Source organism: Capsella rubella, unplaced genomic scaffold (assembly GCF_000375325.1).
Source record: "Capsella rubella cultivar Monte Gargano unplaced genomic scaffold, Caprub1_0 scaffold_6, whole genome shotgun sequence".
NCBI lineage: Eukaryota > Viridiplantae > Streptophyta > Magnoliopsida > Brassicales > Brassicaceae > Capsella > Capsella rubella.
Genome location: NW_006238918.1, coordinates 6342387 through 6357813, shown reverse-complemented (window position 1 = coordinate 6357813; position 15427 = coordinate 6342387). Strand labels below are relative to the sequence as shown.

Genomic DNA, 15427 nt, shown 5'->3' with positions numbered 1-15427 from the left:
GAGAGAGAGAGAGAGAATCAGATACCTTTCGAAGAGGACAAAGGGTTCTGGGAAGAGGGAACATGATGGCCTCCATGCCTCACCATTTCTCTCATCATCAGCTATCTTATTTAAAAAGTAATATAGTTGAACAAAAATAAAGATAACTGAACCAAATCTCTTGAAAGTCTCTCCATTACAAAAGTGTCAGCATATTATAATGTCTTGTTGGATTTGCACAACATGACAAAGAGATGACGCATGCATACGCCAGCACGTCTCATTACTGTGGAAACTACTGTTCAACTTTATATGAACAGAACTATATATGCTCAAGAGATAACGAGGCACTTGCGTTTGCATAGAGTCTACGCACGGCTTTGAGCCTTATCCCTACGGTCGTGGCATGTTAGATCAAATCTTTATGTTCAGAAACGATGTATAGAAGAAGGTAGTTTTACATATGTCGAATTGTGTTACTAATTGAGATCAAATCATGGTGGTCCAAGACTAGAAATTTCATCAGCAAAAAAAAATAAAAAATAAATAAATAAATTTCATCAGCAACAGAAAAAAGGTCTAAATAATCGTATAATTAAATTAACGGATTTAAATAATGAAGCAAGTGTTTGGTCCAGGAATCGAAAGAATAATGCATGCATGTATTAACCCTTTCAATGGAATGATTCTTGCGTGGAGAAACCATAAGGGTCCATGAGATTCATTCCTCTCATATCGTCTTCTTCATATTCTTTTAAAAATTTGCAACGTAATCAAATTATTTTGAAGTTTATATAATAAAGAAACACACAGCATAAGAGGCACGGGGAATGATTTGCATCGGATAATAAATTGCCTCATTTGTACTAAACAAACTCATAAGAATAAATATATCCTTGCTAATATATATACTAATGTAAGTGATAACATTATCGAGATTGATTCTGGATTTGGTTTTTGGGCTCGAGGCATCACATCTTATTCTTATTGTACGCATCATATCGTCTCCTTTCTCCACATGCGCCTCTTCTTTCTTTCTTTTTTTATCAACTTTGTAAAATCTGGATTGGTCGCAATATCTATAATACATAAATGTTTAGAAGCAAAAAAGAAAAGAAAAAAGGATAATGAGAAAGATTATTGGGAACACAACATGAGATAGTGATGAATTAACCATATGGTGTGAAGTATGAATAGAGTGGGCCTTTTTTAGTTAATTATATATTTGGATATAAGCTTGTGTGCGCATGATACAGTAGCACTCAATTTATCCTCATTAGTCTCATCTTCCCCCTAGTCCCATTATATTTTTATGTATGCTCCTTCTACTTAAAATCATATTTAAACTAAAGAACTTATAGCAAACATTGCTGTTTCTTTTATCAAAAATATCAGGTTGAAATAGATGTTTCTAAAAAAAATTATAATAATTTTGCATATAACTTATTTGACGTTTTGAACCTTGTTTATTTTTAGTATAACGTGGTAATGTTTTTGTAAGTAAAGCTATATATGTCACACTTAATTACATATATGTAGATGAGTGCTGAGTACATATTTTTGTACTGTTTATTATAATACACTAAACAATCATGCTAAAACCATCGGAAGTTACTTCTGAGCATAGATAGACTATAATTTTAAAATATTTCTTCGAATTGGATTGAAGCCCCACTTCAACGATGTTCATCCTTTTCTTTTGAATTTTCAGTTTGGTAAAGTAACATCAGATTAAGAAAGCACAAGAGGAAACACAAGAGGAATAAAGAGACCTTATGATTTGATGTGACTAAAATCTACCTTGAACAACGTTCGAACTGAAGTTTTGGCCGGTGTCCCTAGCTAAGTATCCCTTTTATACAACAAACCAATTCACAAAATATATAGATTTTTGGTTTGTTTTTTTTGGCTTTCGCATTAGAGCTAATTCAGAAACTAGAACTCAATGTTTCACAACATCTTTGTGGTCTGAAATATAAATATTTGTTATAAATATTTTTTCATCAAACACTATCTACATTCTAAGCATAAAGAAATATGTATCACTACAAAGAAAAGAACAAACGTACCAAACATAAGCGTAGTTGTCACCCAGAGGAGTGACTTGAGTAGGGCCGTCATGTTCACATGTCACTGTCTTAAGAAATCAGACTTGCTAGTTCGTGGGGCCTAAGTTACCTCTTTTGCTCTCGATATAGGGTGCACTTCCAATGATGCTGTAAGATTCTCACACTTTCGTAGGGTCCTTTGTCCACGTCGTCGGTTCCATCCAAAATTGCTGGCTCCACTGCATATGTATTGACTGTTGAGAACAGGACTCGTATGGTACCTATCATCTTTGGGGATGGTAGCTTTCGAATCTTTGGCTCTACTTTTTATCTTTTGTGAAACACAAAAATATTACTAACAAAGTAACTAAAAAAAACTAAAAAAGAGTAGAAAGGTTAAACAAATCTATGAAAAAATGACAAAGAACATATAAATTTGATTTTATAGGTTTCCGTTGCATGTAAATCATTTTTGAATTAGTAGTGGCGATCTAGTGATTAAATGGTTCATGTTTAAAAAAACATTTTTTACAGAGATCAATTTTTCAATTGCAATTTAAGTCATCTTTGTTTATCTGTATGTGAATGATCTAATCTTTTTTTCCGTTCATTCATTTTAGACCTAAATTTCGTTTTTTTTTTTTTTTGTCTCTAAGAAATGTGATCTTTGTTTATCCGACATAATTTGTAGCATATTATCATATAATTGCCATAAGATATTAATTCTATATTTAGGGTTTTTTTTTTTTTTTTTTTTTGGTTGATGGTTAAACATGTCTAAGATCGACGACGGTTTTTGACTTTCGCTCTAGATACAATAAGGAGGCAGACAAGCAGATGGTACTTTGAACAAGGGGGACTACTGAGTAAAGCTAGTTGAAAGTGTACTTTGAAACTTGAATAGTAAAGGGGAGATGACAAATACGGCACGCGGCTTTAAAACAGGAGAAGAAGAAAAAAAAATAAAGAAGATAGAATTTGTGGAGAATAGTTTTTGGTGTCGCAGACATTTTCAAAGTTAGAGAAATCATAGACTTCTTTTTATTATATAGTTTATATGTAATGTATGGTTTAATTGAGTCACGTGGTACAACTATGTAATCGATATGGTTGACCCTTCTGTTTTTTTTTTTTTTTTTAATTTGAGACATGTATGTTAGTATGATACAATGTATTCGAATTATCAACTCCATTGCTCCATAGACTTTCACCAGCTCAGTTTTCAAAAGCTAACATGATGTCTTTACCCAAAACGACCACAAACCTTCGATGCTAAAATAAAGAAACTACGTACTGATCATGTAAAATCTCATCAACAATATCATATAAATGAGGTTTTCAATACAGATTTGATATAATTGGGGGTCTTGTGTTACAAACTAGTTGGTCTTTGTTCGTAAGTACTTTTGGACAATCCTAGAAACTTAGTAATGACTAATGAGCTATTCCAGATATAAAAAGAAAATGTCATGAAGATGAGATGGGCACGCTTGGAGTGATCCACTATATCCATGCATGTTACACAACTAATTGGGATGAGTGGTGAAAGTGATATATCTAATCTTATGGAATTTTAACTTTTGTTTATTGTGAACCTAAGATATGGGTGTGGAATATTCTCCTCTTTTTGGTATATGAAATTGTAAACTAATTTTAATTAATTGATTGATTAATAAACAAGGATGTGTGGGTGTTGGAGTGATGGAAGAGACAAGTGAGAGAGAAGCTTGGTGGGTGCGCGTGCAGCTCTCTATATGTGGGATTGTGGTCATAATGCTTACTGCTCTCCTACCAGTAATAAACCTTTCCTCTTTTATTTTCGTCTTCTTTTATCCATCTTGATCAATTCTTAACCGTGTTTATGTTTTATTTTATGTTCGTTCTTACTCGAATCCGAACTAAAGTACATATAAACTATACATTACATATAAACTATTGTACTTTAGATTAGTCCACACTAGCTATGTTGGTTTCTTGGTTTGATCAGCGTGAATGAGAGTTGCCTCTAAACCCAAAGTAAACCTAACTCAATGTGTGTATGTTTCATTTAGTTTAATTTGGATCAGTTTGGTTCAGTTTAGTTTAGAGCCTACACCAATATAAGTTCTGTACAACTCTAAAAACTCAATTACCAGAGTACTATTAGTTTTAGGTATTACTATGATCCATTATTAACTGTGGTAAATTTTAGAAAAAAAAAATACACTGTCTTAAATTAAAAGCTAAGAATACTATCTATAGTAAGGAGGAAGAAATTTTAAGCATTAGATCAATCGATTACTTTTCCTTTTTAGTGTATAAAGTTATTGACAGACTAATCTGGTCCCAAACCCTTTTCACCTATGAACTTGTATATTGGTGACTATGTAATAATCGCCATAATTTAGTCTAACCAAATTAAATGGGAACATTTATTACATTAACTTTAGTCATATAGATTGAATGAAAGCATTGATCAAGATTCAAAAGGTTCTTATCCGCGCAATTCAATTGATTCATGCGTTAACCGAATATATTCCCCATCGACACGAAACATTTGTATATATAACTAACTTAAAACTATATCTTAAAAAAAAAATGTGCAACTACTAATTTAGAGATATACGTACCAATTCCAAATAAGGATTGTTAATGTTTCACAAATGTCACAAATAGTATACGAAGCATAGGAAAGAAAACATATAAGTGCATAGCAAAACGAAAGGAAAGTAGTAGTTGATAGTCAAATGGAAAGAGGAAAAATTCGAATGATGAGATTATAAGTGTGAGTGGTTACCATGAACACATTTAAACCAAAAAAATTAGTCATGTTGATTTTGACCTAAAGACATTTTAAGCGGATGTGCTACAATATTCTTTTTTATATACATATTTTGGAAGAAACAATGTTCTTTTTATATCGTTGGGGAAAAGACAATTTGTAAGTGATATATGACATAGTAAATTGTTGATACAAATATCTCGTGCCAAATGCAGCAACGCAACCGAGTTCATCACTGAGAAAACAAAATTATCCTCTAATTTCATTAAGATATACGTTGCAAACCTTTTTTTTGTTTTATATAAAAATTGATATTGTGTATTTCTATAGAATCATAAGAGATATTTTCAATACCACTATCCAACTATACACAAGTCTATTAAAAACTTCTGAAAACATGAAAACAGAGCTAGCTAGCCGGAGGGATGCAATAATATTTGCTTAGAATTTAACGACGAGTCAGATATTTATACTTTTGCATTCTTCTAATGTACACACACAATATAAATATATAATGAGTATTATGTTTTTTTGACAGATAATATATAATTCATGTTAACAAAAATTATAGATAATGATAATGCCGGAATAGAGAGTTAGACACAACATTGCATGGAGAATAGAAATGATGTTGAAAGGGCACTTTTGGTATCACGTAACGAAGCATTCATTTCATTCACTCCTAATTAAAATTGAAAAAAGGAATAAACAACTATACTATATAATTATCAAGTTGCCACGCCTGATCTTCTTTTATTTTTGTAATTTAAGTAGCTAGTACATATAATGTGACTCTTTTTGTTTTTTGTACCACCAGCTGCTAAATAAACAAAACATACGTTTACAAATCCAATCAAATACACATTAATTAATTATTGTATTAAACTTAAGAGTTGATTTATGATTGGTTTAGCCGTCATCGTCGACAAATGTTAAAAAGGTATTATTACACTTACACCTGCTGAAATTTAAACTACTTTCTTAGCTCTTAATCAATCAAACCACATGGTTGACGTCAACTTACAAATTATAAAAGTTAATTTTACGTATACACTAATTGTAAACAAAGGAGCTAGGTATGAGTCGGAGACGTGCAACACCCGCGTATGTGTATTGAAGTAAAAAAGGTGATTACATATTTATTTATATATAGTTGCAATGATATTTTTGTGAATCTAACTCACATAGATTTACTGGATGAATAAGCTGACTTTAAGCATAATCTTACTTGATCTTGATTTCTTAACAAGACTGTACAGTGTATATATTTGACGACAAGATCAGCAAGTCCGTCTTTTACTTTTATCTATATTACAATTAAGTGTATGGTAAGCGACTATAGATAAATACTAGTCCGTCTTGATTTGAAAGTACCACTCAAAGTATATATATCCATTTTCTCTTTTGATGTCACTTAATTATATTAATGTATGATTATAATATATGTTGTGTTTCAAGTTGTAGAAGTGTCGATCCCTTTTCAGGATATGACCAAACTAGTTGTGGTCAAATGAATTGAGGGGTAAATGGTGAATGATTCTTATTAAGGCAACAAAATGGAGTCTACTTATGATTCAAACTTTAATAAGGTCTCTCTAAAGTTAGCCCCCAACAAAATCATCTTCAAATTAGCACACGATTTATCATTTCTCTTTTCCAACAAACAAAAGAGAGCTTCCTGTTACAACTAATTATATTCTTTCTTTTCGCTATGTATTATAGTATTCAATTCCAATTTTTTCTCTTATTGTCGACAAAATAAATCTCAGGCCGTTATCCTTACTATCCCCAATAAAAACCCGGTGGCAAAAAAAAAAAAAAAAAAAAAAACACAATAATATCAATAAAGATGTAACCAATTTTTTCTTTTAACCCCAACGTTTAAATATGTCTGTTTTTGAAAGGAACAAAAAAAAAAATACGAAAGCAGCTCACTTTTACGTAGATATATTGGAAAGAAAAAGAATAGTTTTGGTTGTCCTTTTACGTGCATTAGCGATTGTTTGACACACAAGCCACTGAAATTGATGTTTATCGTAGACACTTGTTCCTGTGCCTTTCAAGATCTTTTGTGTCTTGTCCACGATATAGTGTGTATGTGTCTATGGCTAATCAGATTATATTGTTTAATATGGGCTTTAAGTGAAGATGGGTCCTTTTGGCATGATGATTGTGATACGTAAACAGGTGTGATTTGAACCAATATAAGGATTACTGAATTGAATCGTTAATGCGGGTTGTGCTAAATTTTATCATAAGTTTTCTTACTATATATATTTTCCCTATGTTACTAGTTAATCTAAGTTTATTGACAAGCTCATCTCATCAAACAAATGTGCTCAACGTACGATTGTTTCTTCTCCTTGTGAAAGTAAATTTCACCCTTCGAAATTTCTTTGTTTGTTTGTTTATGTACACAAGCTTTTGCCAAGGTTCTACAATCTTCTTTAAACTCTCTTTAAAAAAAAGTAGAAATAAAATCTTTAAACTCCGTGGAATGGTATCTGAAATCCCAAGTTGAATGCATTGCCTAAATAAGCATGTTACTATCAGGATATAAACCACTAAAAATTTGTTCATGTCATGTTCTTTTGATTCTTAATAATCAATTAATATCGTCAATCTTTTTATTAACATGATTGTTAGCTTTTGAAACGATACATTTTTGTTGCAAACATTTCGAATGACGTCTAACTGTCTTTGAGGATTATTTTTAGTTTTACTGATAGCATAATTATGCGGAGCGGAATCAAAAATTTACATTAATCCGCTTTCGTAGTTCAGCGATTTTAATGACCCATATATACATGATTTTCGCAATTTTCATAGTTAGGCCATGTTTCTTGGTAGAATAATTATGTCGTTCAATTCAACATTTGTATTTTTCATGATTTTGCATGTTGCAATATTATCAACCAGAACTAGCTAAGCATAATATTACACCTCATGGACAATTTTTTAAAAAAGAAGAAAAAAAACATAACAAGTTTTGCATGCGCATAATCCCATAAATCTCACTCTCATTACATAAAACAAAAGAAAACAGAACAGAATCAGAAGCACAGTCACTAACTAAAGATCTCTCACAGATACATATATACACGCATACATATATATATAAACATGCATACATAGAAAAACAAAACACAAACTCTCATCATCTTTCTCGTTCATTATGCCTACAATCATGATTCTTGGTCTCTTAACCCGCATGCTCCTCCTTCTCTATCCTCCTCCAGAATCTCTCCTATAAATACCACTTCTCTCCCACTAATCACCACTACCTCTCTCTTCTCTCTCTGAACACACACAAAACACAAAACACATCTCCTCAGCTCTGTTTCCTCTGTTTCTGTTCTTCTGATCTTTGCAATGGCAGTGTCTGGGTTCGAGGGATTCGAGAAAAGACTCGAACTTCGATTCTTCCACGATGAAAACTCTATCGCCAGAGACCCTATGGGACTCCGTCTAATAGACTTCGAATCTCTAGACCAAGTCTTAAACGAAGTTCAGTGCACGGTAGTCTCCGCCGTAGCGAACCGTAGCTTCGACGCTTACGTGCTCTCCGAGTCAAGCCTCTTCGTCTACCCAACCAAAATCATCATCAAAACATGCGGCACCACCCAACTCCTCAAATCAATCCGACCGTTGATCCATCTCGCACGTAACCTCGGCCTTACGTTACGCGCGTGCCGCTACTCGCGCGGCAGTTTCATCTTCCCTAAAGCACAACCTTTCCCTTACACAAGCTTCAAAGACGAAGTCGTCGTCGTCGAAGAGAGCCTTCCCAAATCTCTCTGCTACCGTAAAGCATCCGTCATGACGCCTTCTAATAACCCCTCACGTGCTTGGCACGTGTTCACAGCCAGTGCTGACGTGGAATCCGACGAGACAGTCGTCGTAGTCGAAGTCTGCATGACGGAGCTCGACCGAGTCAACGCTCGGAGCTTCTTTAAACGAAAAGGCGACGAGAAAAGCAACAGCGACTCAGCAGGGAAAGAGATGACGCGGCTGAGTGGTATCGATAACATAAACGCAAACGCCTTTATATGCGACTTCGCGTTTGATCCTTGCGGCTACTCTATGAACGGAGTCGACGGTGACCGTTACTCAACCATCCACGTCACGCCTGAAGACGGTTTTAGCTACGCGAGCTTCGAGTGCGGTTTGTCTCTATACGATGACGGTCACGAAGATATTTCTGAGGTTCTAAGCCGTGCCGTTGATGTTTTCCGGCCAAGCGACGTCTCGATCGCCACCACTTACGGTGGAGAAGATTACAACAACGAGGTGACGAAGCGCGTAGAACGCGTGTTGGCTAAGAAGCTTGGTCTTAAATGCCGAAGCCGTATTATGGATGAGTTTCCAGGCTCCGGAACAGTGGTTTATCAGTCGTTCACGCCTCGCCGTAAATAGTCATCGCCGGCGAGACAGAGTAAAAAGGACAAAAATATGTTTTTTAAATTAGGTTTTTTAATTTAGCTGAGAGGAGAAAAAAAACGAAAAAAAGAAATAGGTGATGACGTGGAAGGAGATGATTGGTTGATTTGGGGTTAAGGAGAGGGATATGTGATAAGTGGGAACGTATGATCATGCACCCCACTTTGCACCTTGTGGCATTGTCACGCCTAAAAGCATTTTTGAGGTTCAGTGTTGTAGGATTTTAGTGGGAGAGGGTAAAAATGGTTTGCTCTGTTTTTTTTTTTCTTTGTTTTTTCGTATGTTTGTTTCTTTATCATTATATATCTTCGGTTTAAATTATCTTCAAATCTATATATCAGACTGTTGATATACGGTTTAATCGTTCTTACTCTTATATGGTTACAAATTCATTCACCACCCTTAACAAGTCTTTTTACTTAAACTAATCATGATGTGAAGTATGTTGCAAAACATTTCCAAAAGATCCTTCTTTAACTACTAGTACTATTAGATATGTTCTGTCGTTAGCAAACATATCTCATCAAGTTAGTATTGGCACCACACTAAGATAAACACTAATATTTGTCAGCATCATCGTTTACTTTTACCAATTTATAGTATGGACTGGCGTATCATTTTGTTGCATGCTTGTCTCCTTCATAGTTATTTTGATTTGTCACAGATTTTTGCGCAAAACCACTACATCGAACACGGTCAAGCATAGGATAATCAAAGAATGATAAACATAAGACTTAAAATTATGCATAATGGGGTCCAAAAGTTAAAAGTTTTGACCCCAAAATTTTGCATAATAATAAGGGCTTGGCGGCAAATGCCTTTTCTTTTGTGTGTTTGACATTGAAGTTTTAACTTTAAGACAACCATAAGAAAAGACAAAAAGAAATGAAATGAAATTTTTAGGTAAACAAATTAAAGTCCAATTAATCCAGTTAACAAAGAAAAGGCCAAAAAGGTAAGGTTACACTTTTTGTTGTTGCTGGCTGACCTTCTGAAAAATAATTAAAGAAACTAATTACTTTTGATAATCACGCATGTAAAATTTTCCCACCCCCAACATATCAAAATCCAGTTTGCACGTGACAATAATTGGCAAAAAAGTATAACATTTTCACTGTCAAACATAATTTATCTTAGTTCATCCCAATTAATAATCAAAATTAATTTTTTTTTTTTTTATATAAAAGCTTCTTTGCTCTTCTTCACCAAGAATTTGTATACTTTCGAACCATCACGCGGTTCATACTCTAATCATAACATAGAGAAGCAGCATGTAACTAAAAGGATATGGAGGATATGGAATATGAACCGAGAAAGTTGTTAAATTAGTGACTGACTTAGAAGTAGACCTATACGAAATGAACTTATTCAACTTAGTTATAGCTGGTTTCATTCTCAACTCTTTCTTTCACTCGTTTGTTGCGGAATAAGCAGTAAAGTAAAATACACACGACAAATTTTACAAGTTCAGGTCCCAGTCCAGGATCTACCAAGTATTCTCAGAAACCCACTAGAAATCTTGCTCTACACTTGAGCCTTTAGGGTTCTTACAACTTTGAGAAACAGGACCGAGGACTGGAAGAGTGATGTATTAAGATTTTTTTGCAGACGAGTCAAATGTTCAGAACTCAAAGAAAGCAAAACGCGAATTTGACTAGGAAGAAAACAAACAAAGCTGTCGAAACATCACATCACAACACCATCGCTGTTTTCTTATTACCCTCTTATTAAGTCTCAGATAAAAAGAACTCAAGAGATGACTAACAGCAAGAGAAAGGTTCTGTGCAATTAACAAAAAGAACCAAGATTACATTGTATTGTATGAAAGCTTTTGCATTTTGCAATCCTTCAAAAGACCACACAACAAAGAGGAATACAAAAGAATCGTTCTTTATTCAAAAATGGGATTACTCTATAAGAAGTAACTAATCAATCAGATGTAGCTTTACTTAATCTCTGTTTCATTTCTTCATTCTCCTTTCATGGCATTCCTTCAAAGCTTGAACATCTTTTAAAACACACATGACAAACAACACAAGCTAATCAAACATTTACTTCATACATAACTAGACAATACACAATTATAGTTAAAATCCCAAATTTCGTTCGATTAAGTTAATAACCTAAACCCCTATCAAACTCTAAAACCCTCAGATTTTGAGCTAGTAGTGACTTACGTTTCTGGCAAGATTTCCAATCCCTATTGCTATCAACGAGACAATCCTGCAAGAAGATGATTCGTTGAAGATTAAGGTAATCAAAAACAGGGGTAGGTGAATTGATTGATTACTCGATTTTGGGGAAACAAAACACAAAACCTGTAAAGACAAATACAGAGAAGAACACTCCTTTAGCTGTTTCACATTCTCGTCGTCGTCGTCTGCATCCATCTGATGGTTCGGCGGAGGTGGAGCTTGCATCGTCGTCTCCGATTTGGGTTTCTCCGTCACTTTCTCCATTTTTCACACCCCAATTTTTGGGTTTCCTTCTTCACCTGAGAAAATTCACAACTCTCCTCCTCGTTTCTCAGGACAATTGTTTTCTTGTGGGCTTATGTTTATTTTGAACCTAAAGCCCAAGCCCATTTATTTTGTGTATTATATAAGCTCTGATATAAAAAATAAAAGTGGTCGTCGACATGTAGATAAAGTTAAGAAAGGTTGTATCTAAATGAGTTCAGGTCCACTACTAACCTGTTTTGTCGGGTACTTGTCCTGAAACTCATTGTGAAACGTGGCGTTAACCCACCAGAGTGTGGGAGCTATCGCAATCGAAAAAGAGAAATGGTCATTGTTGTTGTATGTTCCTCTTGCATGGAGAATTAATATATAGAAACATTGACCTGCCTCTCCAAATAAGTAGAATGTTGACAATTGAAATGGGGAAATAAAAATTAGTCTGTTTACTCTAAATTTAGGATTGATCGAATTATAGAGGATATGCTCTGGCCATTTTAACTGTTTTAAAATGCAAAAAATATGGATAGTATTATTTTCATCTTCTAAGAAAGAAGAAGAAAAAAAGATTAAAGAGAGAAGATGCGTATATTTAGAGAATTAACAAAAGAGGTGTAAGAGAGAAAAACACCAATGATCATGTTCTCTCTCTCTTTTCTTTAGTCTTTGATCATCTCTTCTCTTTCTCTTTCTCTCTCTCTCTCTCTTTCTCTTTCCCTTTTTTGTCTTAATTTCTTTCTCCAATCCATGGAAGAAGGCGTTCGAGACTCTTTACAAACTCTTTCTTCCACGACTTCGTCTTCCTCGTCTCCCTCCGCCTGGTAACTTTCTTTCTTGATATATACTTTTTGTTTCGGGTTCAGAAACATCCTTGTTTCCATAAGACCATAACAAGATTTGTAAAATGATTCATGTACCGTATCTCGCAAGTCATCTGTAAAATAACTCAGTTTTTGTTTGTTTGTTAATTTGATACAAAACGCAGCGATGTAGACGTTGAGAATCGTGGAAAACAATTAACTCCTCTCTCTACAAGAAGATCTCGAGCCGGCTTCTCTGATTCTTTCTCTTCGCATGGTAATACATCAATATGTTATATAAACATCTCATTGTCCATGGCTATATACAAGATCTCATGAAATTTATTTCCGCTGCACCAGATTTATCATCATTCTGTCCAGATGAAGAAATAACAACATTCTGCCCTGACAAACCCGAATCAAACGATGACTTATTAAGGAGCATAGAATCCGAAGCATCATCTTCCGTGGTGAGTACGTCAGACTCATCATCATCAGAAGCTAATCGTCACCATCGTCATCACCACCACCACCATCATCATTCGTCCGGAGGCCCCAACAACGGTCATTGGAAAGGTTTCTTCCGTTTACTTAAGAAAGGATCATCCGCAATGCCGTTCAACACGTTTACACCTCTTAAAGGAGTCCCCAAACTCACCAGACGTAAGAGCAAACGCATAAGAGACAACATGGTCCCTGTTATACCTGCTCTTGACACTGATGACTTGTTCTACTTCAAACCCTCCTGGAGAAACTTCTCTCTCCAAGATATTCAAACCGCCACAAATTCCTACAGCCGTGGTCCGGACCCTTTGTTACATTTTCGATCGATAGAATAATATTACTTGTTTATGAGATGATGATGTAACATGAAACTTGTGGATGTTATGTATGGCAGAGAATCTGATCGGAGAAGGAGGATATGCTGAGGTCTATAAAGGACAAATGCCAGATGGGCAAATAGTGGCGATAAAGAAGTTGACCAGAGGTTCTGCAGAAGAGATGACGATGGATTATTTATCCGAACTTGGGATCATAGTTCATGTAGACCATCCAAACATTGCTAAGCTTATTGGTTATTGTGTTGAAGGAGGAATGCATCTTGTTCTTGAGCTTTCTCCTAATGGAAGCCTCGCTTCTTTACTATACGGTGATAATTCTCTTTTTGTTTGATATTTTCAAAAGTCATTTGAAGCTATACTTGGATTAAAACAAAAAAAACTAACAGAGATGGTTCTAACATTTCTTTAGAGGCGAAGGAAAGATTGAATTGGAGCGTGAGATACAAAGTGGCGATGGGAACAGCAGAGGGACTGTACTATCTCCATGAAGGTTGTCAGAGAAGGATCATTCATAAAGATATTAAAGCTTCTAACATCCTTCTCACTCAGAACTTTGAGGCTCAGGTAATGATTATTAATAGAAGCTAATAGTCTTTTAAAGTTAGATATGATTATTATGAAACATGAATAAATTATAAATTGTATCATTGTGACCGTAGATATCTGATTTCGGGCTAGCGAAATGGCTACCGGACCAATGGACTCACCATACCGTATCAAAAGTCGAAGGAACATTCGGGTTTGGAATCTCTCTAGTTGATATTGATCATGTGCACGAATTCACAAATCTTATTTGTTTCATTAATGTACCTATCTCACAAAATCTCCTATATATGTGCCTATCAGTTACCTTCCGCCTGAGTTCTTCATGCACGGGATAGTAGACGAAAAAACAGACGTATATGCATATGGTGTCCTGCTTCTTGAGCTCATTACCGGTAGACAAGCCCTTGACAGCTCACAACATAGCCTTGTCATGTGGGTATGTGATGTGACCCTCTCTTAAGCCTTAGCTAGATATGATCCTTCGTTCATGCTTTCTTGATCCTGGATATATATTGGTCCTATATAGGCTTGTATTGATAATACGTGATATCTATATATGTTCTTCCAGGCCAAGCCATTGATCAAAGAGAAGAAGAACAAACAACTTGTTGATCCGATTCTGGGAGATGACTACGACGTAGAAGAGTTGGACCGTCTTGTCTTCATAGCTTCCTTGTGTATACACCAAACCGCCATGAACCGGCCTCAAATGAGCCAGGCATGCATATAACAAAACATTTGATTCCATCATTTAGCTACCACTTATCTTTTTCTAAAGTGACTAATTAATTTGGTCCCATATGTAATATATACACAGATCGTGCAGATTCTGAGGGGAGACAAGTGCAGCTTAGATCAGCTAAGAGAGCGAGAAAACGCCAAACTCCAGAGGACTTACTCTGAAGAGCTATTGGATAACGAAGAATACAACTCGACAAGATATTTGAACGATATACATCGACACATGGAGACCGTTCTCGGAACATCCAAGGATTCTTGAAATATCCTACTTGCTAATTTAAACGCAAGATAAAAGATTTCATTTGAGTATACATACATACATATTTTTTCACTATAGAATTTATATATGACTGATGAGGATTGCGGGATTAATCCGATCAGGATTTGGATATTAAGTTAGTAGAGAAAGGACTGAATAAGTTCAATATTGCTTAAAATATGTTGTAACATGGTGTATGTATTTTTGATCATGATCATGATGTTGTATTCTTTCTTTCTTTCCATCTTTTGAATTGAACTATTGTTTGTTACTATTATTTTTTTGGCATGAGTTTGTGTTATTCGTTTTTCCTACCTAACAATATTATTTAAAAATTGACTCAGATTAGGTATTCGTAGTCTGCTAATTATTTATGCGATCTACATATCTTCTACTCCAAATATTTTTTTATAATAATTAAAAATATAAAAAGAAATATCAAAAATTCAAAATTATCACAAAAATTTACAAAGTAAAACATAAAATAAAACAATTCAACGTTTCTTAAGTTAAATCTTTTCAAAAGTTCATACATTTTGATTTGTAAAGTGTTAT

General features: G+C 34.6%; 3 protein-coding genes across 3 annotated transcripts; 2 read left to right on the top strand and 1 right to left on the bottom strand.

Moving 5' to 3' along the window:
• Window positions 1–7992: 7992 nt before the first annotated feature.
• On the top strand, window positions 7993–9581 carry LOC17883770 (S-adenosylmethionine decarboxylase proenzyme 4). Its single transcript, XM_006289968.2, has one exon. The coding sequence runs from the start codon at window positions 8161–8163 to the stop codon at window positions 9202–9204; it is 1044 nt and encodes a 347-aa protein (XP_006290030.1). The 5' UTR covers window positions 7993–8160; the 3' UTR covers window positions 9205–9581.
• A 1355-nt stretch (window positions 9582–10936) lies between these two features.
• LOC17883708 lies at window positions 10937–11739 on the bottom strand. The gene is made up of 3 exons (XM_006288936.2): window positions 11547–11739; window positions 11406–11451; window positions 10937–11236 (listed from the first exon to the last, which is right to left on the bottom strand). Exons 1-3 carry the CDS (start codon window positions 11685–11687, stop codon window positions 11190–11192), a joined length of 234 nt encoding a protein of 77 aa, XP_006288998.1. The 5' UTR covers window positions 11688–11739; the 3' UTR covers window positions 10937–11189.
• A 681-nt stretch (window positions 11740–12420) lies between these two features.
• LOC17883366 (receptor-like cytosolic serine/threonine-protein kinase RBK2) lies at window positions 12421–15154 on the top strand. Its single transcript, XM_006289731.2, has 9 exons — window positions 12421–12505; window positions 12670–12761; window positions 12845–13285; window positions 13383–13634; window positions 13736–13890; window positions 13986–14065; window positions 14173–14308; window positions 14441–14590; window positions 14690–15154. Exons 1-9 carry the CDS (start codon window positions 12432–12434, stop codon window positions 14870–14872), a joined length of 1563 nt encoding a protein of 520 aa, XP_006289793.1. The 5' UTR covers window positions 12421–12431; the 3' UTR covers window positions 14873–15154.
• Window positions 15155–15427: the final 273 nt, after the last annotated feature.

What these genes read in the sequence shown, in the direction of transcription:
- LOC17883366 (XM_006289731.2), top strand. Translation starts at nt 12,432, where the DNA reads ATGGAAGAAGGCGTTCGAGACTCTTTACAAACTCTTTCTTCCACGACT. An exon ending in CACAAATTCCTACAGCCGTG is followed by an intron (nt 13,286 to 13,382) that starts GTCCGGACCCTT and finishes TATGTATGGCAG; the next exon opens with AGAATCTGATCGGAGAAGGA. An exon ending in ACCGGCCTCAAATGAGCCAG is followed by an intron (nt 14,591 to 14,689) that starts GCATGCATATAA and finishes ATATATACACAG; the next exon opens with ATCGTGCAGATTCTGAGGGG.
- LOC17883770 (XM_006289968.2), top strand. Translation starts at nt 8,161, where the DNA reads ATGGCAGTGTCTGGGTTCGAGGGATTCGAGAAAAGACTCGAACTTCGA.
- LOC17883708 (XM_006288936.2), bottom strand. Translation starts at nt 11,687, where the DNA reads ATGGAGAAAGTGACGGAGAAACCCAAATCGGAGACGACGATGCAAGCT. An exon ending in CTCTGTATTTGTCTTTACAG is followed by an intron (nt 11,452 to 11,546) that starts GTTTTGTGTTTT and finishes ATCTTCTTGCAG; the next exon opens with GATTGTCTCGTTGATAGCAA. An exon ending in TTGGAAATCTTGCCAGAAAC is followed by an intron (nt 11,237 to 11,405) that starts GTAAGTCACTAC and finishes GTGTTTTAAAAG; the next exon opens with ATGTTCAAGCTTTGAAGGAA.